The sequence below is a fragment of the Podarcis melisellensis genome, assembly GCF_964234715.1.
Source record: "Podarcis melisellensis genome assembly, chromosome: 5".
In the NCBI taxonomy this organism is placed as follows: Eukaryota; Metazoa; Chordata; class Lepidosauria; order Squamata; family Lacertidae; genus Podarcis; species Podarcis melisellensis.
This window is the reverse complement of record NC_138537.1, coordinates 52,673,029-52,701,009: the sequence shown is the minus strand read 5'-3', so window position 1 is coordinate 52,701,009 and position 27,981 is coordinate 52,673,029. Positions and strand designations below refer to the sequence as shown.

At 40.0% G+C, this 27,981-nt stretch overlaps 1 protein-coding gene across 1 annotated transcript; it reads left to right on the top strand.

Moving 5' to 3' along the window:
- The first annotated feature begins 475 nt into the window (after nucleotides 1-475).
- On the top strand, nucleotides 476-26,062 carry EIF3A (eukaryotic translation initiation factor 3 subunit A). Its single transcript, XM_081912621.1, has 22 exons — nucleotides 476-634; nucleotides 4,416-4,606; nucleotides 4,949-5,085; nucleotides 5,416-5,579; nucleotides 6,249-6,448; nucleotides 7,338-7,546; nucleotides 7,715-7,886; nucleotides 8,331-8,435; nucleotides 9,800-9,898; nucleotides 11,562-11,678; nucleotides 13,028-13,213; nucleotides 13,895-14,242; nucleotides 15,022-15,126; nucleotides 15,245-15,358; nucleotides 15,952-16,074; nucleotides 17,209-17,362; nucleotides 17,809-17,993; nucleotides 20,284-20,378; nucleotides 21,755-22,593; nucleotides 23,417-23,585; nucleotides 24,024-24,217; nucleotides 24,812-26,062. The coding sequence occupies exons 1-22, from the start codon at nucleotides 586-588 to the stop codon at nucleotides 25,039-25,041; spliced, it is 4,185 nt and encodes a 1,394-aa protein (XP_081768747.1). The 5' UTR covers nucleotides 476-585; the 3' UTR covers nucleotides 25,042-26,062.
- The last annotated feature ends 1,919 nt before the right edge of the window (nucleotides 26,063-27,981 follow it).

Here is a 27,981-nt window from a genome sequence, read left to right as displayed (position 1 = left end):
GAATTCAGCATGGAGTGCTCTAATCCTTAACACAACAGGCCACAAGAACATAATCCTTTTTTAAAGTCATCCAGGTTGATGGCAATCCCTTGCCTCCAGTGGAAGTGAGTTCCACAGTATAACTGTGGAAGAAACCCTTTCTTTTAATCTGTCTTGAACCTTCCACTATTCAGCTTCATCGGATGCCCTCGAGTTCTAGAATCCCGCGACGGGGAGAAAATCTTATCCGTGCCGCGCACAGTTTTATAAACTTCTATCACGGAACCCGCTTCGTAGCCCACAAACAAGCGCAGGATCATTCAAACCGCCCCCTAACCGGCTGAGCAGCGCTGGCCTCGAACTCCCCACCACCGGACCCGCTCTAAGCGGAACCTCCTCGCGCATGCGCCCTTCGAACGTTGGGCGTTTCGAAAGCTCGGGACTGACCCCGCCCCCTCCACCCGCCTCCGCGACAGGCACCTTCGCTTCCGGACACGTCCATGCGCGGGGCGCGTCACGTGACGCGCTCCATTTCCGGCCTCGCTTTGCTGCCTGGCTGGGCGCTCCTTGGGGCTCGTTGCCGTGTGAGGAGAAGCCGTCGCCATCATGCCGGTCTACTTCCAGCGGCCCGAGAACGCCCTAAAGCGGGCGAACGGTGAGTGCAGAGCTCGGGGGCCGCTCGCCAGCGGGGCCGGGGGGAGGGCCCGCCTCCTCGCCCCGCCCGCGCCCCCATTATGCTTAGTAATGGAGGCCGAGGCCTAGGCTCCCGCCACGCTTGGGAGGCCCAGGCACCCGCCACGCTGACCGCAGCACGGCCTCGCCCTCCTCCCCGCGCTCTCGCTTGGGGTGGCCGCCGGCCCCGTCAGGCACGCAGCCGAGGTGGAAGGTGGTGAAAGGGACGAGCCGCCCTGTTCGCTCTTTAGACACGAGGCCTCTCCGCTCCTCGTGGCGGCTCTCCGGACTCACTTCCTCCCGTTTGAGCCCAGGCTTCCGCGCGAGGGGGTGTGAGCGGGGAGAGGGATGCGCCTGGTTTTTCCTTCCCCTCTTTCGTCAGTAAATAAAACACATTTTTTAAAAGTGTCTCCCTAGGCAGCGTTTGTCTTCAATGGCTGTCGCGTTATACCTGTTCACAGTTGATTATCCCACCCCCACCCCCCGAATCAATAAACAAAGGGCGGCTTTTATCTCGCGGGGGCAACTTTGGGTTTCGAAATATCTCTCGCCCTTAAAACTCGCACCTTCCCTACGTTTCGTCAGGAATTATGGCCGGCGCCAGAATCCTGGTTTAGCTCAATTTCCCAGTGGCGTCGATGACAAATCTAGCCACAGCGCTGCAGGAAATGGGCGCTCATTCTCTGCCTCTGTCTTCCCCCTCCCCCGTTCCCCATTTTTTTTTAACCATTAAATTAATATCGTTTATTTTGAGACCCCCCATAGCAGGGGTGCCCCGCTGCAGGAAATGGGCGCTCATTCTCTGTCTCTATCTTCCCCCTCCCCCGTTCCCCATTTTTTTTTAACCATTAAATTAATATCGTTCATTTTGAGACCCCCATAGCAGGGGTGCCCAAACTTTTTTCAAAGAGGGCCAGATCTGATGAAGTGAACATGCGTGAGGACAAACCAAACTTGTTGACCTTTTTTAGGATTGAATTTGTTGAGCCTTTTTAGGGCTTTACCCCAGGATTAAATTGACCAGCGGGCCAGATTAGGGCCCCCAAATGGACTTTGGACATGCCTACCCCAGAGCGTGCACTGTCTGGTATGATGTGAAAGTAAATATTTGGTCTTTCTCAGAGTTGACATCACATCTGATGACACAGAACTAAGCATATGGAACAAAAGTTACAATTTGGACGAGAATTTTGACCAGTTTTTGCTTTCCAGTGCAACTTGGAAAGTCTACTGTTAAGCAGCTGCAGTAAACAAAGAGCCATTATTTATAGGAGTTACTTATCGTAGTTACTTTTATTTGTAACACCGTGAAATATCATTGTGAAAACTTAAGACAACTGAACAAGATGGAATTTCATAATAGATTATAAAGTTTTTAAGCAATATTCAGGAAGTTTATTGTTACTGTGCTTGATACATCTCATTCCTCCCCTCATCCTTTTCTTTGTCTTTTATGTAGTGCACTGAAAATTCCAGTAACACAGCTCACTGTATTAATATGTAGGGCAGTGAACACACCCACTTTAAAAGCTAATTTAATAACCAAAATGCTGGTAAGAACCAGTTTTAAATAGTAGGGCTGCCTGTTACAGTAGACTCAAGCCAAATATGTGTGAGCATATTATAATTTAATTAAAGCAGGTTATATGTACCTAATAAGTACAAGTAAAGTTTGATAAAAACCATTACTGTCAAATGGAATTAAGTCTTGAAATTTCAGTTAAGTTTTTTAAAAAGTTTTTTTTTAATCATTAACATGCATATTACCATTATGTGAATTATTCAAATTTTCTTACTTGATTTTTCCATTTCCTGCATTCAGGCCATTCAGATTTAACACCAAATTATGATTTTATTTCTAATGCCTGTCTTGCACACTTACTCCCCTCACACACTTCACTCAGTAAATGCCTAATCCTTGTTTGTGGCAAACTAGGGTTTGTTGCTATGTGCAAACAATAATTTGTCTGTTGGACAAAAGTAAAAATGATGGTTTGCTGTGGACAAGGATAGGAAGTTACTAATCATGGCATCCAAATTAAGTGGGAATGTACAATGGTGGTTCTTGTAATATCTAACCATGGGGTTTGCTGTCATGTTGGAACACATACTTCATCTATCATCTGGCAATTACTTAAAAATATTGACAGAATACATATTTTTAAAAAGCTTCATTGTATTGGATGCTATATATTACTAGCATATGAATAGTGAATTCAAGAGTAAGTGGCCAGGATCTTAACATTGACATTGTTTTGGGATTCATAATTTTTATTGTTTTTTTAGAACCAAGAATCTCTCAAACAAGAAACTTGAAAATGTATTAATTTCAAAAGTCAAAATGTGATTTAAATAATTTTAAAATCTATTGATTGAAATCAGGTTTCTTACGTTGAAAATAATACATTTCTTTAACAAACATACCATATTTACTGGTATTTATAGCAATAAATAGTCATTTGCCACTAAAGAGGGATTTTATACAACCAAAGAGCGTAATTCAGAAGCTTTGGCCATACAGCCCACATGCCTTTTGTGCTGCAAATTTATTTTGGCTTGGAGAGGAGTCAGATTTCTGTTTGTCTGTAAACATACAAGAATAGTAAGCAAGATTGTGTACTGGCTGTACTTGCACTTCATGATAGCCCAGTTTTTTTGGGCTTACTGTGTTCTACTGAGAATAAACAGCATGTTGGTGCACCCTGCTCAGTTGCTTCCATCTTGCCTCCCTGGTGCAAGTGCAAGTCTTGGCTTTGTGTTACATACAAACCAGGGATCATGGTTTATTTCTCCATTGCAAGCCATGATTGCCAGCCATCATGAACCAATGGTTTGTTGTTGCATCAGGAAGCAATCCTATATATGATCAGGAAGATATCCCTGGTTATCCCTGCAATACAAAGCCAAGGTTTCCTTGTTTGTTTAGCCATTTACAGCCAGGGAAGAGTGCAGCAGGAGCAATCAGGCAGCAGGCACCAGCTCATTGTTCATTCTCTGTTAACCATTATAAACCAGAATGTCATTTAGCAGATTGGGGTTGACTTTTAATTCCACATGCATGGCATCAGACTGTAATAAGTATTTGTAACTTGCCATAAACAAGGTATGGTAGTTCTTGGAGTGTCCTCGTGAGATGGAAAATAAGTGTTCATCCATTTTAGTTTGTAGAGTCATAGCTATTCATATTTGAAACTGAAGATATTGCAGAACTCTTATAGCTGAAGGACAGAAATGACAATAGTTTGTAACTACAAATTGTATCACTTCTCTCGTTATTCTAGAACACACAACAATGCTTACTAAAGGTTTAGCCAATCTGTTGCAACCTTTCCTTTTAAAGTGAAACAGTTTTACAAAGAACTGTTGCCACTTCACTATATTTCTGTTTTTCTTCCCTAGACACTTAAATAGCTAGTTTGAGCTATCAGAGATGGCTGACTTTATAGTATTAGTTTCCTGAAATCCTTTTGAAGCATTGACAATTTGTGGGCAAGTTCACAAAAGCTGGTGGTCCACAAAAACGTTTGCTAGTAAGCTGGTGCACATTTTTTTAAAGTACCGGTAATTTTTGGCTGTCAGTATTCTGCAAAGTATAAAATTAGACTGCTCCCCCTATTTTACAGTTGTTGCTCAATGTGATTCCCTGGAGGTGGAAATGGCTCTTTATAGCAACTTTCCTCTGTTCCACTCTGAAGCAATATATTTATTAAAATGAAAGTACCTTATTGCAGTTTGTATTAAGAGTCATAATTTATTTTTCTCAGAATTTCTTGAGGTTGGGAAGAAGCAACCTGCTCTTGATGTTCTCTATGATGTTATGAAAAGTAAAAAACACCGAACATGGCAAAAGATCCACGAACCGATTATGCTGAAGTACTTGGAGCTCTGTGTGGACCTCCGCAAGAGCCACCTGGCTAAAGAAGGCCTATATCAGTACAAAAATATCTGCCAACAGGTAAAGGCTCTGAAAAGTGTTGTCATATTAATAATATGTTGTTAAAACAAGCATTATAACAAAAGTATATATTTCTAGATGTTTTAGAAAAATGTACTTGATGGTTCTGTACTATAAATGTGACTTTATAAAAGCTTGATAGGATTAGAGATAAGGAGCATATATCACCAATAGAACACTTTTGAATGAATTGTAGCTGCAGAAGTCAATTGTTCTCAGATGCATTGCTACACTTCATTATACCATCATAGTTTTATATTTATATCTATATTTATTCTTATATAAATAACTTCACCTCAAGTCTAAGCAAAGTTATTTATAGCCGTTCTAATTCTGATACAGGTGAACATCAAATCCTTGGAGGATGTAGTTCGGGCTTACTTAAAATTAGCAGAAGAAAAAACTGAATCTGCTAAAGAAGAGTCTCAGCAGATGGTGCTAGATATTGAAGACTTAGATAATATTCAGACTCCAGAGAGGTAGGTAACAGTGCTATGATACTTTTTGTATGAAGCTTCATTTTGTATTATGCATATATATTGAAAAACACTGATGAACTAATTTATGATTTTGGATGCAAACTGAGTTCTTTTGGCAGACTTATGTCTGACTCAGTCAAATCAACTTTCACCTTGATGTGGAAGACTAAAACAAGAATTGCATTCCCATCATTTTGAAAGATGCTTTCAAAGAATGATGTTGTCGTGTCATTAGAATTTCATTGTGCTGCCTGATATGCATCTTGGCAAGTGAGATGACAAGATAAAAATATTGTAGAAAAACATATTCCTTTTGTTTCTTAATTCTAGTGTTCTCCTAAGTGCTGTGAGTGGGGAAGACACTCAAGATCGTACTGATCGGTTACTTTTGACTCCCTGGGTTAAATTTCTATGGGAATCCTACAGGCAGTGTTTGGACCTTCTCAGAAACAATTCTAGAGTGGAGCGGCTTTATCATGATATTGCACAACAAGGTAAAATCTGTTTGTTTTTTTGGTAAGACATGCAGTCACTTTTTAAAGTTCTGGAATCTCCTATTGATTGCCTACTTCCAGCAGGTGCATTTTGTTCTTTAAAAAGAAAATTATTTTTTTTTTATAATAATGGTTCAACTATTATCTGACTTTTTATTAAGGAAAGTAAAAAGCATCTTTTAAAAGATAAGAAAACAAAGTGGATCAAACAGGTAAATTTGAGTGTTAGAAAATATTGTCAGTTTGAACTGCTGGTCTGGTTAGTGCAGCACAGCAAGTCAACCTATGTCTTGCCAGGACTGCATGAAACAGGGTCCCAGAGAGGTGTTGGCAACTGCTTTGCTGTTCCCTGGTCTTTTTACCTCTGTGCCATTCTGAACAAAATTAAGGTTTGATTTAGTGTCTGCACCTAGCTCATGGTTAAGTGGTTAGTGAGTAGAGAGCTTAACCATGAGCTCAGATTTGAATAGCATGCTAATCCAAACCTGCATGGTTTAATGTAGTGAGGAGTAAAAATGACTGGTGAGAAGCAAAGCAGCTGCAAGCTAATCTCCAGTAGCTCACATTGGCACATGGTCCCAGTAAGCCATACTTCAGTTTATTCTGTTGTGTGAAAAAGGCCAAACTGACTTTTTAACTGCTTCCAAATGCCATAATTTTATCTTGCAGCTTTCAGGTTCTGTTTGCAATATACTCGTAAAGCTGAGTTCCGCAAACTCTGTGACAATTTGAGAATGCATTTGGGCCAGATCCAGCGTCATCACAATCAGAGTACGGCTATCAATCTCAATAACCCAGAGAGTCAGTCAATGCATTTGGAAACCAGGCTTGTACAGTTGGACAGTGCTATAAGCATGGAACTGTGGCAGGTATGTAATTACACAGTTATTGAGGTACTGACAGTCTCTCTTTCTGTTGCCAAATTCTTTTAAGCTTTACCTTCTGCTTTGTGCTTTAAGGGATCTGGTAATTTAGAGAGCTGTACATAAATAACTTAACATAAATTTATTTATTAATAAAGTTTTCTGGTAAAAGTGTGCTTAGGCTCAGAACTTGAGATAATGAGCATACCAGGACTGGGGAACTTGTTTCTGGTCAGTGGACCAGATTTTAATCTCCCCTGCAAGCCAAATTTGACAGGTGGCTGAAGCCTGTCAATCACCTGGCATCATAGTGACATCAGGTGTCTGGCTGATGAGACTTCAAAGCACAGTGGGGTATTTTAAGCAGCCCTTTGTAAAAATAATAAAACCATGTGCTGCTGTTTACAAAGGTCAATCAAAGAGCCCCCATCCTGTTCCTTTGAAACTAAACAAAATCAAGGTTTTAAGGAGCAGTGCAAGGATGTGTACAAATGGTGGTCAAACAGCTCCCATAATCCTGCTTCAAAGCTTTACAGACATAGGGCTTGAGCGCAGTGCTGAGAGGGGGAAGGCTCAAACTATTTCAAGCTCCCAGTTGTTTCTTTGAAGCCCTACCGTTACTTGACCCACAATTGATATCATATGGGTGGACGTGGCTTCCCCAAGATGTCCTGGCAGCAATGCTTGGTTTGTGGGCTGGAAATTCCCCGCTTAGATCTATCTATTTATTTATTTAATAACATGTATTTATTAATACGCCACTCTTCCGGCAGACCTCACAAACTAGGCCTGTTACTTTACATTGTATGAGGTTTCTATGTATCCCTCCCCTCCAACTTGTTTGACATACAGTTGTAGTGTAACAAGATTTTTTTTTAAAAAAAACTCCTTTCAGGAAGCCTTCAAAGCTGTGGAAGACATACACGGATTATTCTCCTTGTCCAAGAAACCACCAAAGCCCCAGCTGATGGCAAACTATTATCACAAAGTTTCTACTGTCTTCTGGAAATCAGGAAATGCGCTCTTTCATGCATCCACACTTCACCGTCTTTATCATCTCTCAAGGGAAATGCGTAAGAACCTCACACAGGAGGAGATGCAGAGGTAGGAAAACTTTTGTTTGCGGGTGCATTTTTAAACTTAGAAATAGCATCAATAGTGTATTGCAAATGGTTGGAAGCTGGATTTAAAGCTTGTCAGTTAGGCCATTTTAGGGATGGCATCTGGAATGGAAGCTAATGCAATTCAACTGCTTAAATCTTCTGTCTGTAGGATGTCAACGAGAGTCCTTTTGGCCACTCTGTCCATTCCTATAACACCTGAACGAACTGACATTGCTCGCCTTCTAGACATGGATGGCATCATTGTTGAAAAGCAGCGGCGATTGGCAACTCTGTTGGGCCTCCAGGCCCCACCTACACGAATTTCTCTCATTAATGATATGGTAAGCAACATTTCATAAAACATTTCTCTGTAGCTTGCATCCTTGATTAAAAGGAACTTTAGTAAAACTTCAGAATGATGTGAATAGTAAACAATGTGATTGAAAATTAAAAGTTTCATTTCTTACCTACTTTCTCCCTCCAGTCCCAGTCTAGCTGCAGACTACAGCAGCAACTGGAACTCTTTAGTGCTGTCCATCTACAGTGGGGCATATTTCATGACTTTGGCCTTGCTTCTCCATAAGATCTGTAAATGTGACATTCTAGGTGTTTCAGCATTTGGAGATGTATGCCCCGTCACATTAATTGCACATGAAGAGTATGTTTCTTATCTATCACATTTTGATTATTTTTTAAAAAATTGTATTTTAGCTATTCCTTGAGATGAAGCATTACGTGTTACAGCTTGTTTGATATTTACCGTTAAAAACATTCATGTCTTATAGGTGAGATTTAATGTTGTACAACATGTTGTCCCAGAAGTAAAGGAACTTTATAACTGGCTTGAAGTAGATTTTCATCCACTGAAGTTATGTGGCCGCGTATGCAAGGTAAGTCCTGAAATTTTATTCAGAAGTATGTAATTTCTGTGTAGTTGACAAAATTCAGACAAATGTTGATATATAGTAGATGTATGGTATTTTTAAAGTGCTTTTTGCGTCCAGGTTATTTTATGTCACTATTAATAGCATTCCAATCTGTTTCTAGAATTTCTAACTGCATGAAAATGCTGCTTGAATTTCCATTCATATAAATACTACACATTTAAAAGCAAAACCTGGTCATGCAAATGGAAAATGCCCTTTTGCAAGAGTAGGTTCCTAGTTTGTATTTCAAGTGACTAATGGATGCTTCCGATTTGAAATGTCATTGTACAGCCAGAAAACAGCATTAACTGTTGCTTGCAGTGTATTCCTGTACATGTTTACAGGGAAGTAAATCCCACAGTATTCAAGGGGACTTTCTGCCTAATACGTGTGTGCTCAAGGTTGTAGGCTTAGCTGACATATATGTAATTCTCCAGAGTTGTACAGGGTGAAGCACGTTTCATTGTCTTTCTCTTACTATTTATAAGAACAAAGATATTTCTAATGTGCTAGATAAAAGGTGAAGGTAAATTAGCAGTGTGGCAAACATTGTCACCACTGTCAGTCACCTTCAAACACAACTTAATACACATTGTGTTAGAAACACTTTAGTGATTGAACTAAGTAATGATTTTGTGGTCTTAAAACAGGAGGAGGTATATTGGATTAGAGAATATATTGGGTTGAAAAAGTTTAAGGACTTGCCTTAATTTTCGCTCCCTGTGTATTCCTGAGTATACCCTCCTGTGTGTGCATGTTGAGCCCAAAAGTCCCTAGTTTTTGGCTTTAGGCATTCCCATTTTCTTGCTAATTGAAAAAATATACCTCTTTAATATTGGAGAAGATTAGCATGTTTCTGACATGTTATAGAAGTATACTTTGCTATGCAGAATTGACTAAGCTAACAGACAAACTACGAGAGAAGGACAAAAGACTTCAAATGAGTCTGGGAACCATTTACAGTTTATTTGCAGAAACAACAGAATAGACTGGTTTCACTGAAAGGATTTGAATAAACTTTCACAACTTCATTTGAGTAACAGATATTTTAAAGAAATGATAAGGGATTTTATTTTTCTGTAGGAAAAGCAGGATACGATAAATAAAACTAATAACTCAGCAGAGAGGGAGTTGAGGGAAGTCCAGAGGAGGGGAGGGAGAATAATTGTGAATAACATGATGAATGAGATTTGTATCATTAATTGTCATAAAATTCAATAAATATTTGCACTACTGTGAAAAATTGGAGGGTTGATGCAATTTAGTGAGGAAAAGGTATTGTCTGAACCAGCCATGCTATCTTACTATCTCTAAATAATTCTGTACAGGTGTTGAACTGGGTAAGAGACCAATCTGAGAAGGAACCAGAACTGCAACTGTATATCCCCCATCTTCAAAATAACACCATACTCAGGCTGCTTCAGCAGGTATGATTGCAAAACAAGAATCTTCAAAGTGGAATGTGCAGTTGGAGTGAATGTTGCAGAATTCCTAAATCCATCAAGATTCACTCAACTGTACAAGTGAGGAGTTTGGTTGTGACTCTCAGGGTATTCTTAATGTCATATTTGTATAAGTTTTGTTGAGCAGTAGTCCTGCTCAAGGACTTCTACTTGGTCAGTAGTCCTGCTCAAGGACTTCTACTTGGTCACCCTACACATTCTCCACGCTCCCTGAAACCGACTTGGGGTGGTGATGATGAGGAGAACCACTAGAAGAGCACATAGAGGGAGGAGAGGAGAGGGTCATTGTAATGTTTATGCAGATGGTATATTCATCAGAGTGCATTGTTGAATTCTACCCTATAAGTTGTGTGTTTTACTGTTTTGTTGTAATGCAAACTATCCTGGTATCTCATGACTGGCAGGGTAGTGTGTTTTTTTTAAATAGAATGTTCCGTTCCTATGTATCTTTTAAGGATCACTTAGTGAAAGATATAAGGGGCACCCTTAATTCAGTTGCACCTGTATGTAGTAGATACTGGACGTGTTCCTTGATTGAACTCTGAAATCTCTTAAATTAAACCTTATATTTGTCAGTTCCTTTTGACTAAGAGCTTATCTGTATCATAAGGAACATGGTTCTCATACACTGTTTTCTGTAATGTCTTCAAGTTCTGCCCATGTGATTAAAGCATATCATATAGGGAATATATTACACTTGTAATTCTTGTTTAATTAAGGAGACATCACTAATGTGACACATAACCATGTGGTCTGCTGTAACTTGACAAGAAGATGTAGTTACCAAAGAGTGGTGTTGGTGCAATGCCATTTTGAATAATGTATGAAACAGCACCAAAGAACCACATGCAGCAAACTACTTTTTTTCATATGCCCTATGACCCTGCTCATTCAAGTGAACATGTGTAGGGGGTGGGATTATTTCCATGTAGAGAACCCCCACTTCCAGTTATATTGTTTGTATAGTCACTACCAATGCACAAATATGCACAGGCTTTGTATACATGGCCTCCTAGTGGTGTTTACTATTAGTACACATGTGTGTAAAGACTACACAAGTGACTGAGCATAAGTTGGGTCTGGGCTTATTGCTTGACTACTTCTGCATGATGGCTGTCTGGATTAGGCTTCTGATGCTTAACAGAAAACATAGACAATGTTGCTGTGCTCTGAACAAGCTACAGGAGACAGAAACATTGCCTGGGTTACAGAGGTACAAGGCGTGGGTGATGGATCTATCTAGTTAAATAATAAATTCTTAACACAAGGCATTTTTAGTGCTTGATGTTTCAGTTTTCCAAATGCACATGTCATTGACCTGTTTCCTTTACAGTGGTAAGCAGTGTTATTTCTGATGTGCTAAAGGAACAGTTGAAGGCTAATTAGCAGCTTTACTCCATTGAGAGACTGCTGCCAGTCTCCTTCACACATAGTTGCTGCTTGGGAGAGTGAGTAATTCCTTTGAATAAACGCTTGACAGAAAATGTGAAGTGTTTCTTAAATGTGAATGATTATTCACTATTCTTGACGGTTAAGCTGTTGACTTAAGTTAATTGAGCTCTTAAAAATGCTTGTACAATATTAGGATGAATAATTGGAAAGAGTTGAATATTCATGTGTTACGCAGGTGGCCCAAATTTATCAAAGCATCGAATTTTCTCGCCTGACTACTCTGGTTCCTTTTGTTGATGCTTTCCAACTGGAACGTGCAATAGTAGATGCTGCCAGACATTGTGATTTGCAAGTAAGTGCAGTAGCGAAAAACATCAAATGTTTATACACATTTCTGTATTTAGATAAATATGATTAAAGCTTGTTTAGTCAAACATAACAGTCACTTTTGTCTTTTGAAATCCAAACAATGAGTTTCAGCCCATTCTTCAGTGGTGGGGTAACCCACTCTGGAATAACCTTTGGCCGGTGAAGAGAATGAACTTTTTCACAAGAAGTCCAACAAAAATTTCCTTCACCTGTGCAACCTTGAATGGTTAGAGTGAGCAAACATTGAGCAGAACTCTTTCTATATAGCAGGCTTTCCTGACTTCTCTGTACAGCTTGGTAGTCCAGCTGCTCCTGACTCCTGGAACAGCATTCCCAGAACAGTGCAGAACAGAAAAGTCCAAAGAATTAGGTGGGACTGCCATATGCAAGTGAAAGTGCTTGGCTCCTCAAGCAAGACCTCTCTGATTCCTCGTCAATATGTTTTCTTGTAAAATGGTTGACTTTTAGAATTCAAAAGCTACCTTTTTGAAAATAAAGTTAGAAACTGCAACAGTTACAGAGCAGTTACAGCTGGTGTGTGTGTCGAAACAAAGACAAAGGAACTGAAGCTTCTAAAGCCCTGCCAGGTTTAGGCAGAAGGAAGGGTCGAAGGAATGCCCCCCCCCTTTCTGACTTTCTCTCTTTTATGATTTATGGAAATAAGCTAAACTAGCTCCAGGGCTGACATGGTTTGTCCCTGTTCTATGGTTTTATTGGGGAAACACAATGTGTTTATGTAAGGGGCACAGGGGTTTCTATAGTGACAGGGCAGGGCCTTACAAAATCTGTCCTCCCTCTCCGAAGACAGGCATCTCTTTCTGCCTTTGGAGAGGAAGATTTGAAAAATCCTATAGACCCTGGGACACCATTAGTTTAGATGCATCAGTTAAATCATAGTTCTAATCATGTAGCATTGTTTCTAGTTGAAGTACTTGGAGCTTGCCAACTGCAGTTTTTATATCTTAGGAGAGGTATTCCCTCTGTGTGTAAAATAATTAAGGATTCTGCCTCTTAGAAAATGCTTGCTTAGCTACATGTGTACGTAATCTAATAACATATTTTTTAGATTTTCTTTCATCATATCATATGCACATTTAATTGATTACTGAACTAAATCATATGATAATTTAGCTAAGATTTCTTTAATCAAGAAGTAATTTCAGTTTTTAAGTTTATCTTTTGATTTGAGTGCAGTTCAGAAATCTGTTGTATCTCAATGTTAAATGGCAGTAATATAAGAAAAAGAGCTGGTAAGACAAAATTTATAAACAGCTGTGAGAAACTATCCTAAACATGCCCTTAATAATGAATTTCTGAATTACTCTATCTTAGGTTCGCATTGATCATACAACTCGAACACTGAGTTTTGGGTCAGATTTGAACTATTGCACTCGGGAAGATGCACCTCTTGGCCCTCAGCTGCAGAACATGCCATCTGAGCAGATCAGGAGCCAGTTGACAGCTATGTCATCTGCCCTTGCAAAGGCTCTTGAAGTGATTAAGCCACCTCACATATTGGTAAGTTGTAAGCTTTTGATACATCTTTAAAAGAATACTGATGCTTTATGGGAAACTTGGTATGCTCAGTCATGGTTTGAATATTTCTTCTCTTCCCTCCAATGCATGTTTGACTCCGCTGTTGCCTGTGTTCAAAGCACATGTCACCGCTGATGCACACTGCTTTCAGCCCTGGAAGAGTGCAGGGTGGGTTTACACTCGCGGTGCCTCGGAACACACACACACCGTGTACATGGGGAGTTGCCTGTACTTACATGCATTACTTAAAAATATTTAGTGCTGGTATATTTATTCTAATACAGTGGTACCTCAGGTTACATACGCTTCAGGTTACATATGCTTCAGGTTACAGACTCCACTGACCCAGAAATAGTGCTTCAGGTTAAGAACTTTGCTTCAGGATGAGAACAGAAATTGTGCTCTGGCGACAGCAGGAGGCCCCATTAGCTAAAGTGGTGCTTCAGGTTAAGAACAGTTTCAGGTTAAGAGCGGACCTCCGGAATGAATTAACCCGAGGTACCACTGTACATATGTTTTTGAAGAATCTGTTCTGAGATGGCAGTGGGGGAAAACCACAAAAGAACCTGCAATAATAATTCCTCAGAATTCAGCAGTGCTTTACTCTCCCATTTGTCTTTTGTATTTAAATGGGTTTTTGTTCTGCCTTTAACCATTATGCAGCTAGAGAAGGAAGAGCAACACCAGCTGGCTGTTACAGCTTATTTAAAAAATTCAAGGAAAGAACATCAGCGTATCCTTGCTCGCCGTCAGACTATTGAGGAAAGAAAGGAACGTCTTGAGAGCTTGAACATTCAGCGTGAAAAAGAAGAATTGGAGCAGCGTGAAGCGGAACTCCAAAAGGTTCGCAAAGCCGAAGAGGAGAGATTGCGTCAGGAGGCGAAAGAGCGGGAAAAGGAGCGCATTCTGCAGGAACATGAGCAAATTAAAAAGAAAACTGTTCGTGAACGTTTGGAGCAGATCAAGAAAACTGAGCTGGGAGCCAAGGCCTTCAAAGATATTGATATTGAAGTAAGAAGTTTGTTGTTTCCCCCTGACAACTTTTTTATTGTAACCACTAGTGACCATTCACTAATGGGAAGTTTATATTGTAGAAAATATTGTATATTGAGTCAGACTTTTAGCCCATTTCTGCATTCTTCAGGAAGACAGAAACCCCATTTGAATACCCTACCAGCAGCATCTCCAACTTCCCTCGACTAGGTTTCCTAACCTTAATCAAACAACTTGATTACAAATAGTGTAGTCTATTTCTGAATATTAAAGGTTAAGGGACCCCTGACTATTGGGTCCAGTCGTGATCGACTTTGGGGTTGCGGTGCTCATCTCGCTTCATTGGCCGAGGGAGCTGGCGTACAGCTTCCAGGTCATGTGGCCAGCATGACCAAGCCGCTTCTGGCGAACCAGAGCAGCACACGGAAACACTGTGTACCTTCCTGCCAGAGCGGTACCTATCCATCTACTTGCACTTTGACGTGCTTTCGAACTGCTAGGTTGGCAGGAGCAGGGACCGAGCAACGGGAGCTCACCCCGTCATGGGGATTCGAACTGCCGATTTTCTGATTGGCAAGTCCTAGGCTCTGTGGTTTAACCCACAGCGCCACCCACGTCCCTTATTTCTGAATATTAGAATATTTTAATAAAATGGATTAAAGGACTAAAAATAAAATGAAATAGTAGATAATGCATCAAGTGGGGAAGCTGCATTAAAATTAAAAACAAGAATGTGTGTTTTTCTCAGAAATGGCAGTTTGATTTTTATTCTTTAACATCTAATGTCTTGACCATAGGATCTTGAAGAATTGGATCCAGACTTCATTATGGCAAAACAAGTTGAACAGCTGGAGAAAGAAAAGAAGGAATTGCAAGAGCGTCTGAAGAATCAGGAGAAAAAGGTATAAGAAAAAGATGTACGGTTAATAGCTGAGAACTAGGTGGAGAAACAGCATTTAGTGATGACATTTGTGTGTGTGTTCCTTTTACACTTAAACCTGAACAATCACATTTCTTTAGATTGACCATTTTGAAAGGGCAAAACGCTTGGAAGAAATCCCACTGATTAAGAGTGCATATGAAGAGCAAAGAGTCAGAGACATGGAGCTTTGGGAACAGCAAGAAGAAGAAAGGGTGAGGTTTCTGAGAGTACTATGGTGTGACGTAGTTACTTAATATTTTTTCTCTGTTAGTTTCTAGAAATGAACTTCTCAGCTGATTATATAATTTATGCAGTAGTAGACAGTGTTTTAGAAATCCTTGTCACATGAGTGATGAAGAATGAATGATGTTTGAATATATTGCAATTAAAGAATCTCAGTCTGTGCTAGAACTCCAATTTTGCCATAAAAGAATGCAGATCTTCTGACTGGAATAAATTGTGTAGCTACACCAAGTTCTAATGTAAATCATTAGAATGCTTTGCAGATTGCAATTGTGTAATAGTTAGAATCTATTTGAGAACAATGAAAGCCATCATTTTAACTGTAATAAAAGTGATCATAGGGTTTATATAGGCTTTGTACCCAAGCTCTTTTTCAGTATACTATTGCTTAACAATAATAGGCCTACTGGGGTTTTCCTTTAACTGGTCTGCTAAATTTTATTGGCATCTAGATAGTTAGAAGAAAAAAAATTGGCATGTGGTGCCCATAAATTCACAAAAGACATTTGAAACAAATTGTATGCATGACTCTACTACTGATTTGGTTTTGTGTATGTCACAGATCTCAACTATGCAGTTGGAACGTGAGAAAGCCCTTGAACATAAGAACAGGATGTCAAGGATGTTGGAGGACAGTGATTTCTTTGTAACTAGGCTCAAAGAAGCGAGAAGATCAGTGTATGAGGTAAATCTGATTTTTGTGTTCTGACACATATGAGATTACTCCTGATCAGAACTTTATAGAAAATGGAGTGAGGAATGGCACTGGTATCCTCTCTCCTTTGTCATTTTAGCATGTTAGTTTCTGTGCCTGTTTTGATATGAGAGGCAACAATATTATGCTTCGCATCAGCAGAGAGGTGTCCTTTCTGATAAAATAATCTCATATAAAAAGCTTTATGTGTATCTTCCTCTTTGTTTATTTCATTTGTATCCTCCCCTTCCTCCAAAGACATCAGAGAATTCTTCCATTTTATAAGTTGTTTCTAAACTTCTCAAAACAGTTGTTTTACATCTCTGCTCTTAATGTGGATTCCAGAACTGTTTAGAATCATAGAGTTGTAAGGAACCCAGATGGCCATCCAACCTCTACTTAAAACCTTGAAGGAAGGAGAGTCCACAGCCTCCCAAGGGAAACTGTTCCACTGTTGAACAGCTCTTACTGTCAGAAGGTTTTAACATGTTTAGTCTGAATCTCCTTTCTTGTAAGTTGAAGCCATTGGTTTGAGTCCTACCTTCCAGAGCAGGAGAAAACAAGCTTGTTCCATCTTCCATGTGACAGCCCTTTAAATATTTGAAGATGGCTATCATATCTCCTCTTAGTCTCTTTTCCGGGTTAACTATATATACACTGTTGACTCATGTTAAGCTTGTGGTCCTCCAGGACCCCTAGATCCTTTTCACATGTACTGTTAGTAAGCTAGGTGTCCCCCGTCCTATATTTGTGCATCTGGTTCTTCCTGCCTAAGTGCAGAACCTTACATTTGTTCCTATTGAAATTCATTTTGTTAGCTTGTGCCCAGTTAGTCCAATCTGTTAAGGTCATTTTGAATTTTGATTCTGTCTTCTGCGGCATTATCTGCCCTTCCCAGTTTCATGTCATCTACAGATTTGAAGAGCATCCCTTCAATTCCTTCATCCAAGTTGTTTAGAAAGATGTTGAGCAACGGGCCCAGGAGTTGACTTTATGTATAGCTGCCAAGCTCCAATTGGTCATTAACACATGTGGACACCAGATAGTTGGAGTTCATGTTTGAGCATTCATCCTGTAGGTTGCCTGTAACATGTCTGGAGTTCAATGTATTAATATGTATTTTAGGAAAAACTTAAACAATTCCAAGAAAGATTAGCAGAGGAAAGGCATAAGCGCTTAGAGGAACGCAAAAGGCAGCGCAAAGAGGAAAGACGCATTGCTTATTATCAGGAGAAAGAGGAAGAAGAACAAAGATTGCAAGAAGAGAAGATGCTTAAAGGTAAACACTAAATAAAAGGCTATTGCTGAAAAAACACCCTTGATCTTTGCTGTGTTTCCAGCAGTATTTATTTTACTTATCTAGATATAGATGTGCCATGGCTGCCATTAATTGAATTTGAATTTCATTACTTATAAAATAATAATGGGTAATATTCAGTGTGGTCCGTCCACTAGCAGAATAGACATTGTTTGTGGAATAGATTCCCTCTACTAGGCCCATCCAATATGATCTGGAGAGTTTGGAGACGGTATGGGGGGCTATGGGACAGGAAAGAAAAAGGAATTCCCATACAACCAGAAATCTGCTTGCACAACATTGGCCCATTAAATTTTAAGCAGACATGAAATGCTGTGCAAACAAAGTTGGTAAATGAGAGGACATATGATAGGCATTTCAAATATAGGATGGAAAGTCACTCTTATCTGCATTAATGTTTTGGTCAGAACAAGAAGAAAAAGAACGTGCAGAACGTGAAAAACGTGAGGAAGAAATGCGTGAATATCAGGAACGCGTCAAAAAACTAGAAGAGGTAGAGAGAAAGAAACGCCAAAGAGAACTGGAGATTGAAGAAAGGGAACGTCGTCGAGAAGAAGAGAGGAGGAATCTTGAAGATCCGCTTTCAAGGAAGGTAAATTCTTTTTCTGATAAACTGATGTTTCTAAGCAGAATCCAGCATTGCATGAGCAGAAGTTCTGTACAAACAACAGGACTTCACTTCTCTCTTTTCCCCTCTGCAGACCACCACAAGTCTGCAAAATCATCTGTGGAGAGTCCTCAATCCTTTGAAGTATATTTTGAAATGTGGAGGCCTGCTGGGTGGGGGGAGGACAGGAAGGTGAAGTCTGTTGCATGAGGAGAGTTTTGTTCTGCTTCTGCACAGATAGCGCTGGATACAACCCTCCAAATTCCTCTATGCTTAAATAGGGAATAATTTACATCAATAAAAAGTATATGTGAAAGAACTCTTCAAATTCAAGAATTCGTATTTAAATGGGAAGCTTTCAATGTACAGCTTTTGAGTGGACTTCAGTTTTGTGCCTTGGTGCTATGGAAGAGAAAGTGATTCCACCTTCTTGCAGCTTTCTATGGCACCTTCCAGCATGTTCTGGAGGGTCCCCTGACTCACTGCAGCTGAATTCAGCAAGTGCTGGGAGGCTACCAGGGTTGGGGGGTGTATCCGAAAAAAATCGGTCCCCTTTTCTGTTAGCAGATGCACAAGGGCACCAATAAATTAACTGTCAACTGGCCTTTTAGTATCTCTATGATCAAATGATGAGTGAAATAATGTAGTATGAAGTTGATCAGGAGGGGGAAGAAGGATCAGGATCTGTTGGTTGGTGTTTGAGTAGTTTGCAATAGATCAAGCTTTTGACCGCTGTTTGTCTTAACAATAGCAGCAGCTTAAAAGTTTATTTTACCTAAATTAGTTGGCTGAGAAAGAATGCCCAAGGGATAGGGTGGAAAACAGGAGTGGATTCTTGTATGAAGATTCCCAAGCTTTCTTCTGTTACTTATCAAAAAAATCCTGGGCTAAGCATGTGCTCAGAGACAGTCTATTCCTTAAATCTTTTTGTATGTCTGCCCAGTTGAGCCACTATTTTGCACCAGTCTCTAGTTGGCGGAACTTGTGGTATTACAGTCATCCTCGTGTTGTGTTTGCTTCAGGTTGAGCATTTTGAGGTTGCGTCCCGTGGCGACCTGGAAGTACCAGAAAGGGTTACTTCCGGATTTCACTGTTCGCGCATGCGCAGACGCTCAAAATGACACCATGTGCATGCGCAGAAGCAGCGAATCGCGACCCGCGCATGCACGTGGTGTCTGCTCAGGTTGCAAACGGGGCTCCGGAACGGATCCTGTTCACAACCAGAGGTACCACTGTAGTAAAAAAAAAAAAAAAGAAGAGCCTGCATGCTTGAAATCTTCCCACTGCTCAACTACAAAGAGTGTTTCCAGAGCCGTAGCATGTTGGTTTGTTGCAGCAAAGTGAACTCTGGTCTACAAAAGCTCATGTCATAATCAATTCATTAGCCTTTATGGTGCCCCAGGAGTCTTCATTGTTTTTGTCTTAAGTATTGCTTTATATTAATATTATCTTTGGCTCCATCATTGCTAATCTTTTCAATGGGTAAGCTTTGCACCAGAAAATACATGCATTTTGAAATTTTATAATGGTGAAAATGTGTGTATTAATTTGGATAATCTGCAGCCCTAGTAATTTCTCATTCTCACTCTATAAGTAATTTTTCCAGTGGAGTATTATAGGTGATCCTCACTTTACATATTGTAGTTGTCATGTCTGAAGGGTCCATTTGTATGTGAAATTTGGGGATCTATTCCTTTTCTCCTGCTTTTTAGGAGTAGGAAAAATGACAGAAGACGTTGCTGCCTTTTTTGAATGGATTGACTATTGTTTCCTGTTCACTTCTGTCATTTCTTCCTCTGCCATATTTTATTCTAATTTGAACTGTCATCGCCTTAGCTGTTCATTTGCTATGTTCTACAAAACATAGTGGTGGTTTCTCTTATTTCACATTTGTATGCCGTTTCTCAAGTTAGCATTCAGTACTGTACATGTCACTCGGAGATATGTGAACAATTCTTATTAATAACTGAGCAATTTGTTTGGGTCACGTTGGGACAATTTTACTACCTATTCCCCATCCCTTTTGTTGAGCTGTAACTAATAGTTCAGGTCCAGTATAATGCAGTACTTTGCACTTGTCTATGCTGACTGTCCATCCATATATTTGTCAGATGAGGTCTCATTAAATTTGTAATGCCACAGAATTCAATATATACTTTTGTTTTTAATAACTAGTCAAAAAACAAGTTTCACTGACAGTTTCACTGTGATATATACAAAACCACATTGGTTGGGTTCTTAGTAATGGTACTTTTTATTTTTGATTTAAATGTAGGACTCTCGTTGGAGTGATCGAGAACCTGGTGAAAGCACGTGGAGAAGAAGTGCTGAGCCAGACTCAGAATGGAGGCGACCAGCACCACCAGAAAGGTATTTATTGGAATAATGCTTAAAGTGTCTACAACTTGTTAATGTTTCCTTTGTGATCCTGATGTCCTCTGCAATGGTGAGTATTGTTGTAGACTGCGTACAAATAAAATGGGTTGTGTCCAACTAAATCATTACATGCACAGAATGCAATAAAATTGCATTAGAATAGCAAAATTAACTTGTTTATTTTGACAATTTATACACAGTTTAACGCAATAGTCTCTAAGAAGTATTCAAGGTTGATTTAAGAAAGATAACTATCTGTTAAAAGGATAAAATCAGAATTCTAGAATAAAGTCTTCAGAACATGCTGGACATTCAACAGGCAGAGGGCCAATCTGAACTTAACTGAACGGGAGTTCTATAAAATTGGGTCCACAGTATTGAATGTACATCTCCTGGTGGATGCAAGTTGTGTGTCTAAGCCATGAGGGGATACTAACAGTGACTCACCTGAAGACCTCAGGGATTAGGCAGTCCCTAAATATCCTTGATCCAAGTTGTTAAGGGCTTTGCAAATTAATACAAGAACCCTGTATTACATTGAGAAAGCAACCAGCCATTTAAATGAGAACCTTAGGTGTGCAGTTTTTCACCCCAAGTGAAGTTTTGGCCTCTTAACCTTCCTCCAATTCATTTGGTTATCAAACAGAATTTATAAGTTCAATGACGTATACTAATTTCTTATGTTTCCTAGCATACGGAGACTTTTGGATAAAAGTTTGTAAGTTCCCAGCTATAGTTGGAAGAGAGCACTTGAAATATAGTTGGATAGGCAGCAGCAAGGAAAGAAAAAAGATTATTTGTACATCTTTTACATTGATCAGAACTCTAACAGAATTGTCTATTTTTTAATATTTCAGCAACATCCATGCATCCTGACATTTCCTTTGAAACATTTCAACAGTGGGCAGTCCCCAGTGGTTTTGTTAGTGCAAGGACTTCCTATCCCTGTACCTCCCAACAGTGCCCTCCCCCAAATGGTGGGTTGACAAGAAACCCAGAACAGATGTAGGGTGCACAGGGGAAGAAGAGGGAGGGGAAGTCCTGTTGCGCAGCCAGAAGTACTTGTGCTAACAGAACTACTTTGCTGGATAAAGCTCTCTTTTTATAATTATCCATCCCTTGTGACACCATTGTTCTTTAGTATCTTGTTACATATGATGTTTTATTTATCCACACCACTCCAAAATGTCAAGCTGACTACTCACAGGTTGTATGTTATTTCCTACATGGAACAGATTTCTTTATGGGAAATAACATGTGATGTGGTGTAATTAGTACTACTGTGTAGGAGTAAATATACCAAATGGCTTTCCAGACAATAGAAAACAAAACTTTTATATTCAAAATGCACGATTTTTCTATTTAAACAGAGAGTGGCGGCGTGGAGACGCACGTGAGGATGAAAAACCTTTACGAAGAGATGATTTGCCTCGGCGTGGTATCTCAGCAGACAGAGTAGAGTCTCCTCGTGAAGCACTAGAAGACAAAGTGCCGAAGCAGGATGCTGATGAAGACAAAGGTCCTAAGAAAGTCCTGGATGATGACAGAACAAGTTGGCGCTCAGCAGAAGACAAGGGCCCCATGCGTGGCTTAGATGATGACAGGGGCCCCAGGCGCGGGCTGGATGATGACAGGGCCCCCAGGCGCGGGCTGGATGACGACAGGGGCCCCAGGCGTGGTCTGGATGACGACAGGGGCCCCAGGCGTGGCTTGGATGACGACAGGGGCCCCAGGCGTGGGCTGGATGATGACAGGCCAAGTTGGCGCAACACAGATGACGACAGGGGCCCCAGGCGTGGTCTGGATGATGACAGGGGTCCCAGGCGTGGTCTGGATGAAGACAGGGGCCCCAGGCGTGGTCTGGATGATGACAGGGGCCCCAGGCGTGGTCTGGATGATGACAGGGGCCCCAGGCGGGGTTTGGATGATGACAGAGGCCCCAGGCGGGGTTTGGATGATGACAGACCAAGTTGGAGAGCTGCAGATGAAGATAGGCCTCCCCGGCGTGGGCTGGATGATGACAGAATTTCAAGGCGTGATGAAGATAGGGGACCATGGCGTAACACAGATGAAGATAGAATTTCAAGGCGTGATGATGATCGTGGACCTAGACGTGCTGGTGATGATGACAGAGGTCCTAGACGTGGAGATGATTCTAGGCGTGGAGAGGATTCCAGAACTGGACCTTGGAGACCATATGGTAAACCAGGTAAACATACAAATTGGAGCCATTCATTTTGTGTTCTGAGAATAGCTAGCATACATTCTGTTTTAAGTTTGCACAGAAAATGCTTTGCATTCTGAGATGACTGCAGCAAACTGAAAAGTACCTCAATGTTTCTATTGAACATTGTCTGAAAAGTAATGATGGTAATATAAGAATCTAAAGGGTTACATATTTGCAAGTCAAAAGCCAACAAGTGCCAAAAGGGCATATAAATTATATCCATTTGTTTGCACTTCTTTACATCGTTGCCACTGCAGTGTAAAAAAATTTGATTCCTTTGCTGATTAATTGAAGGTATCCCAAAGTGCAGTTCTTGTACTTTGATTGCTAGATACATTTAAACAAATGACTAAAAAATGGAGATGATCTAATGGGTAACACTGGTTCCAGAATTAGTTGGGTGCAAGTGTACTGGATAATTACAAGGAAAAAACACATTCTCTTTTCCTTATTCAAGGAAATCATAATAAAGCACATGTAAACATGAAACAAGTTATTCCACATTGTATTCCATTAATGCCAGATGTGTTCCCATCTCAGATATCCATAATAGAATGGGATTTTGCATGTGGAAACCTCAGTTGTGGTGTGGAATCATAAGAAATAGAATACAAACTTCTTGCATGTATGTATGCAAGAATGAATCTTTATTTGTGTCAGCTATCAGCCATAGCAATAAAACAGCAATACAATATACAAAGAATAGAAATAAAAAGTCAATTATATAAAATGCATGAATGGAAGCTCCACATTCTTACACTTTTGAGATTAGTACACCTAAGTTCAGATATTTCGCTGTCAATAGGTGGTTGGAGAGAACGAGAAAAGGCTCGTGAAGATAGTTGGGGCCCTCCACGAGATTCCAGACCTTCAGAAGATAATGAATGGGATAAAGATCGTGATGAGAATGAGAAGGACCGTGAACCTGACAAGGACCGTGACTTTGATCGGGAAGATCATTTCAGGCGTCCTAGGTTTGATTTCATTACTTTTAAATTGTGTGTAGCTTGGGTTTCTCCTCCCCAACCCTTATGAACTGGGGTAAGAACTGGGATATTGGGCATCACAGTTTGGGGCACTTGAACAATTTTGAAGTGGTAGTAAGTAGCCAAAAGCAGAGTTGTTGTTTTTTGTTAATTTGATGAGTTTTATGTCACCAGAATGTGCACTTGAGTGCTACGAGCATTAGCTGGAGAATAGTTTGCAATGTTTTTACCCACAAATGTTTAAAAATGCTTGTTTCTTGGAAAAAATGATTTTGAATAGTGCTTTTTTAAAAAAAGTTTTGTTTTGTTCCAGTAACAGTTTGCATAAGAGTAGCTTCTGGGTCGTATGGTTGATTTTAATTCATTCCCTGGAATGTGGAGTTAAATGCTTTTTCTTATTACTAAAATATATTTTTATAACTAAAGAGATGACGCTGGCTGGAGAAGAGCACCAGCTGAGGAAACCTCTAGCTGGAGAGAGTCAGGCCGTCGTGATGAATGGGACAGAGGTGGCCGTGATTCTAGAGATGACCGGGGTGGCCGTGATCTTCGAGATCGGCGTGTTGAAGACAGGGAAAGGAGAGGGCCAGGGCCCCTTCCCAGAACAGATCGGGAAGAAGGTAGACTTGTTTTCTGTAGTTGGGTACCCTAAATACAGCTCCCTTTCAGGAAAGCACAAAGAAAGCACACTTACAGTATATATCATTGCATAATTGTGCAAATAGGGTCACAGTGGAGAACACTTTAATATATTTTTTAAAAGAAATGAAATTTGATGGTGTAGCAAGATATGATTTAAACAGGTAAATACAAAAGCCGTATCACTTCTAAAATGTTTTTTTGTACTTAAAAGACTTGCAAAGTATTTGCCCCTTAGCTTTGAACATTGTTGGTTACAATAAGTATTTTTTTTTTTTCTATTCTGGGTCTTCAAATCCATAGCTTATCAGTTAATCAGACCACCTATAAATCATGTTAACTTCTCATTCCAAAGCTATGTGGAAAGATTCATACAAGATCCCGCCCCTTTTCTTTTTAAAAAAAAGTTCTATTTTTAGACATTCTCATCACGTTTATGGGTGTCACTTGCAAATTGCTATAAAGCTGTTTTGGATGGCCTGGATTCCAATGGCATCAAACTTTTCCTCTGAATTTGATGATAGTAAAACATAGTGAAGGAAGCATAGCCATTATACTGTCTTTCCCCCATTTAGTGAGCTCATGGAGACGTGGCGATGACAAAAAGGAGGAGCATGAAGAACGGGAAATTGTTCGGAGACCACCTGCTGCTGCTCCTGCTGCTCCAGCTCCCTCTGTGTCAAAAGAACGAGAAAAAGATGGTGAGAAAGAGAAGGGGGCCTGGAGAACAGAAAAAGACCGGGACTCCCTTCGCCGCACTAAACTTGAAGCTGATGAAGATGGGTGGACCACTGTGCGACGTTAAGTTCAAAACCTAAACATGGTTTTTATGTTGGTGTTTAGCATTGATTGGTAACAAATTATAATATTGGTGCTTTAACACTCTGAATTGGAATTCTTTAACAAAATTTTCTAGGTAATGTGAAAGCATGAAACTCTTACACGTGTGAAAACTGATCATGCACAGAACTTGCAACTAAAAGTCAGAAATTGAATACTGGTTACCTGAAATTTCAAATGTTGTATATGTCACAGATCACTTGGTGGTAAGAAATAAAAATATGAACCCAGTAGGTATCTTTGAGTGGCATGTATATCTCAATCAAAAAGAAATCAATTTTTATTTTAAGTAGCTCTTCACCTGGAAAATCGGTATGGTCTGCAAAGTGTACATTTAAAACAACATTTCTAGTTACATGAAGTGATGGCTTTGTAAGACTACTGCCTAAAATAGATATAAGCAAACACTTTCTATTTGGGTATTTTGATGGCAAGAGGTGTTTTTTTCTGATGGTATTATACAAAGTCAGTATGTTTTGAGTTGCATACAATAAATGTTATGGACCTTTTAGCCACACTGGGGTTTTTTTGGGTAGATTTTTCTTGAATGCATATACTTATCAAGCCATTTTGCAGTCTTTGTTCTCACAATGAATGCCAGCACAGCAGTTTCAAAACAACAAATAAGGCTTTTAAAATGAAAGCGTTTGAGAACAATCATACTGCTGAAGTTTCTGACCCTTGGCATATAGACTTTGCTTTTTCTGTTCATGGATAATTCATGCCTTTTGAAGCATTTATATATAGTATCCTATTTCAAGTATGTGGTCTGGAGGAACTGCTCACTCTTCCCTTCCTTCCTTCCTTCCCAATTTCTTGTCTTCTGGGTAAGTGCTTTACCTTAAACCAAGTGCTTTGTAGTCTGGGCTGGGTTGACTTCAATTTTGAGGGCAAAGTAGTAATGTTTATGATTGTTTTTAATTGAAGCCAACACAGAACTTGCTACTATGTGTTAACTTCAGTGATAAATAAACTTAACAAAATAAGGTGCTTTTTTGGTGTGGCTTCTTAATCGTTGCAGCTTGTGCACTCAGTCTGCCTAGAGTCAAGGTCCTTTCACCATACTGGTGAAACGATTCAACACACATGACTTGCAGAAGCTGAGATGTAAAAGCATCATATCAAACCTTGGGGCTCCATCCAAAGGATCAGATCACTATTTTAATACTTGAGTGAATCTCTCCCCAAAAATGCTCAAGTATAAAATGTAGGCAATTTCCATGCCTTGATTTCAATCATGTTTTAAAATGATAAGTTCACTTGTTTTGTAGAAGAAAAGTTGAATCACCTGCATGATGTGTTTTGAGAAAGGAGTTTGGAATTGGATTAAGCCAGAGGTGGGGAAGCATTCTTTAGCCCAAAGACTACATTTCCTTCCTAGGACTGTATGGCAGTGATGGGCAAGACTTAAGCCACATGCAGACTTATGAATATACCATTCACACACTTGTCCATAACCCATCCTGGCTCCCTAGTGAGCTATTTCTTTTACAAAATAGCTCAAACCCTGTAGCCTTACTCAACCTCCCCTCCACCTCAACAAAGAGAATAAAGAAGTTCAATTCTCTTTGGCTTTTTTACTTGATTTTTAATTCCTTCTCTCCCTGTACAGATTGTGGTTAAATTTCTGAGTGACTACAAAGAGTTTCAAACCATTTTTGCCATTTTCTGCTAGTCCCCTCCATGTTTTCTCAGTCTGCTCTCTCTTCCTGTTGCCTTCTCCTGCTGGCCACCTCCACTTTCAGCCAGATCCCTACATGTTATGTTCTTCACACTTCTCACACAATTAGGAAGAGGAACAGGCAGAACAACGAGCTTTTAATGATCAGACAGGAGGCAAAAAGTTCCCAGCTGTAGATTGATTGAACAACAGCAGTAGGGCCTTCTGGAAAAGGGTTGTGGTTCTGTGGGCCCGAACAAGTCAAGCAGTTCCTTTGCCCATGTATTTTTCAGTTCCCTTGTTTTTAGATTGCTAAACAAGTTTAGACATGGTGTAGTTAAACAGAAGACACCGGAAAACTCCTTTCCCTTATTTTTCTAGTCAGTTTCTCATTTTCTGCATTCCTAAAATAGAATTCTTCTCCCATAGTTTATTTGAAGGTGTGGGAGCAAAGGGAAATACGGGCAATTCAAGATGCAGACACTTGTTTCAACTAGGGGCTTGCAAGGAGAAGATCTGCCTTGTAGCTTGTTCCATTTGTGCCTTCCAATTCATCATTCAGATCTGCATCTGATCAGTTAAATCTGAAGCTCTGTTTCATCCCTATTGACTAAGTGGGAAACTGAAAATGGCTAAAACACTATTCCTTTTCACCTTTGGTAAGAAACTACCTAAACAAACCTCCCAAAGCTCAGGCAAATCATTCCAGGGGCTATTGCATGAGATGATATTATCTTTGCTCTATTTACTTTATTAGATCTAAGGGTGGTCCACAATATAAAATTGCAATATAAAAACAAACCAAAAAGCATATTTTTTTTCTTGCTCCCCCCCTTCTCCATGAAGAAAAAAAGCTTATTTTTAATTTTTAGGAAAAAGGACACTTGATAAAAAAGCAGGCCACACAGTTTCTCTAGTTTGCTGGTTCTGCTCTGCTTTCACACTCAGAAAATAGACTGGAGTGCACTGCAAAAATAATTCACTTGATTAAATGCTAGACCTATCTGTCAAAATGAAGTAGCACCTTCCCCAATCCAGCTTGGTTTTGCTACTCAGAAATGAGAAAAAAGTCATGCATTTAATTATTTTATGAAGGGGAGAGGGAACAAGGACAATGAAGCTACTAAAAAAGTTGGGGACTTCCTGATCTGCTCACGTGCATCTGTCCTGAACCACTGGCTTTACCTTGTTTGAAGGTACACAGACCTGATGCACATTTAATGTAGTTTAAAGCATACAATTATA

Excerpts from the sequence above, each read along its gene's own strand:
- EIF3A (XM_081912621.1), top strand. The coding sequence starts at position 586 with ATGCCGGTCTACTTCCAGCGGCCCGAGAACGCCCTAAAGCGGGCGAAC. Across the intron at positions 9,899-11,561 it reads TACTCAGGCTGCTTCAGCAG|GTGGCCCAAATTTATCAAAG; the intron begins GTATGATTGCAA and ends TGTGTTACGCAG. Across the intron at positions 17,363-17,808 it reads AGAAGAGAAGATGCTTAAAG|AACAAGAAGAAAAAGAACGT; the intron begins GTAAACACTAAA and ends TGTTTTGGTCAG.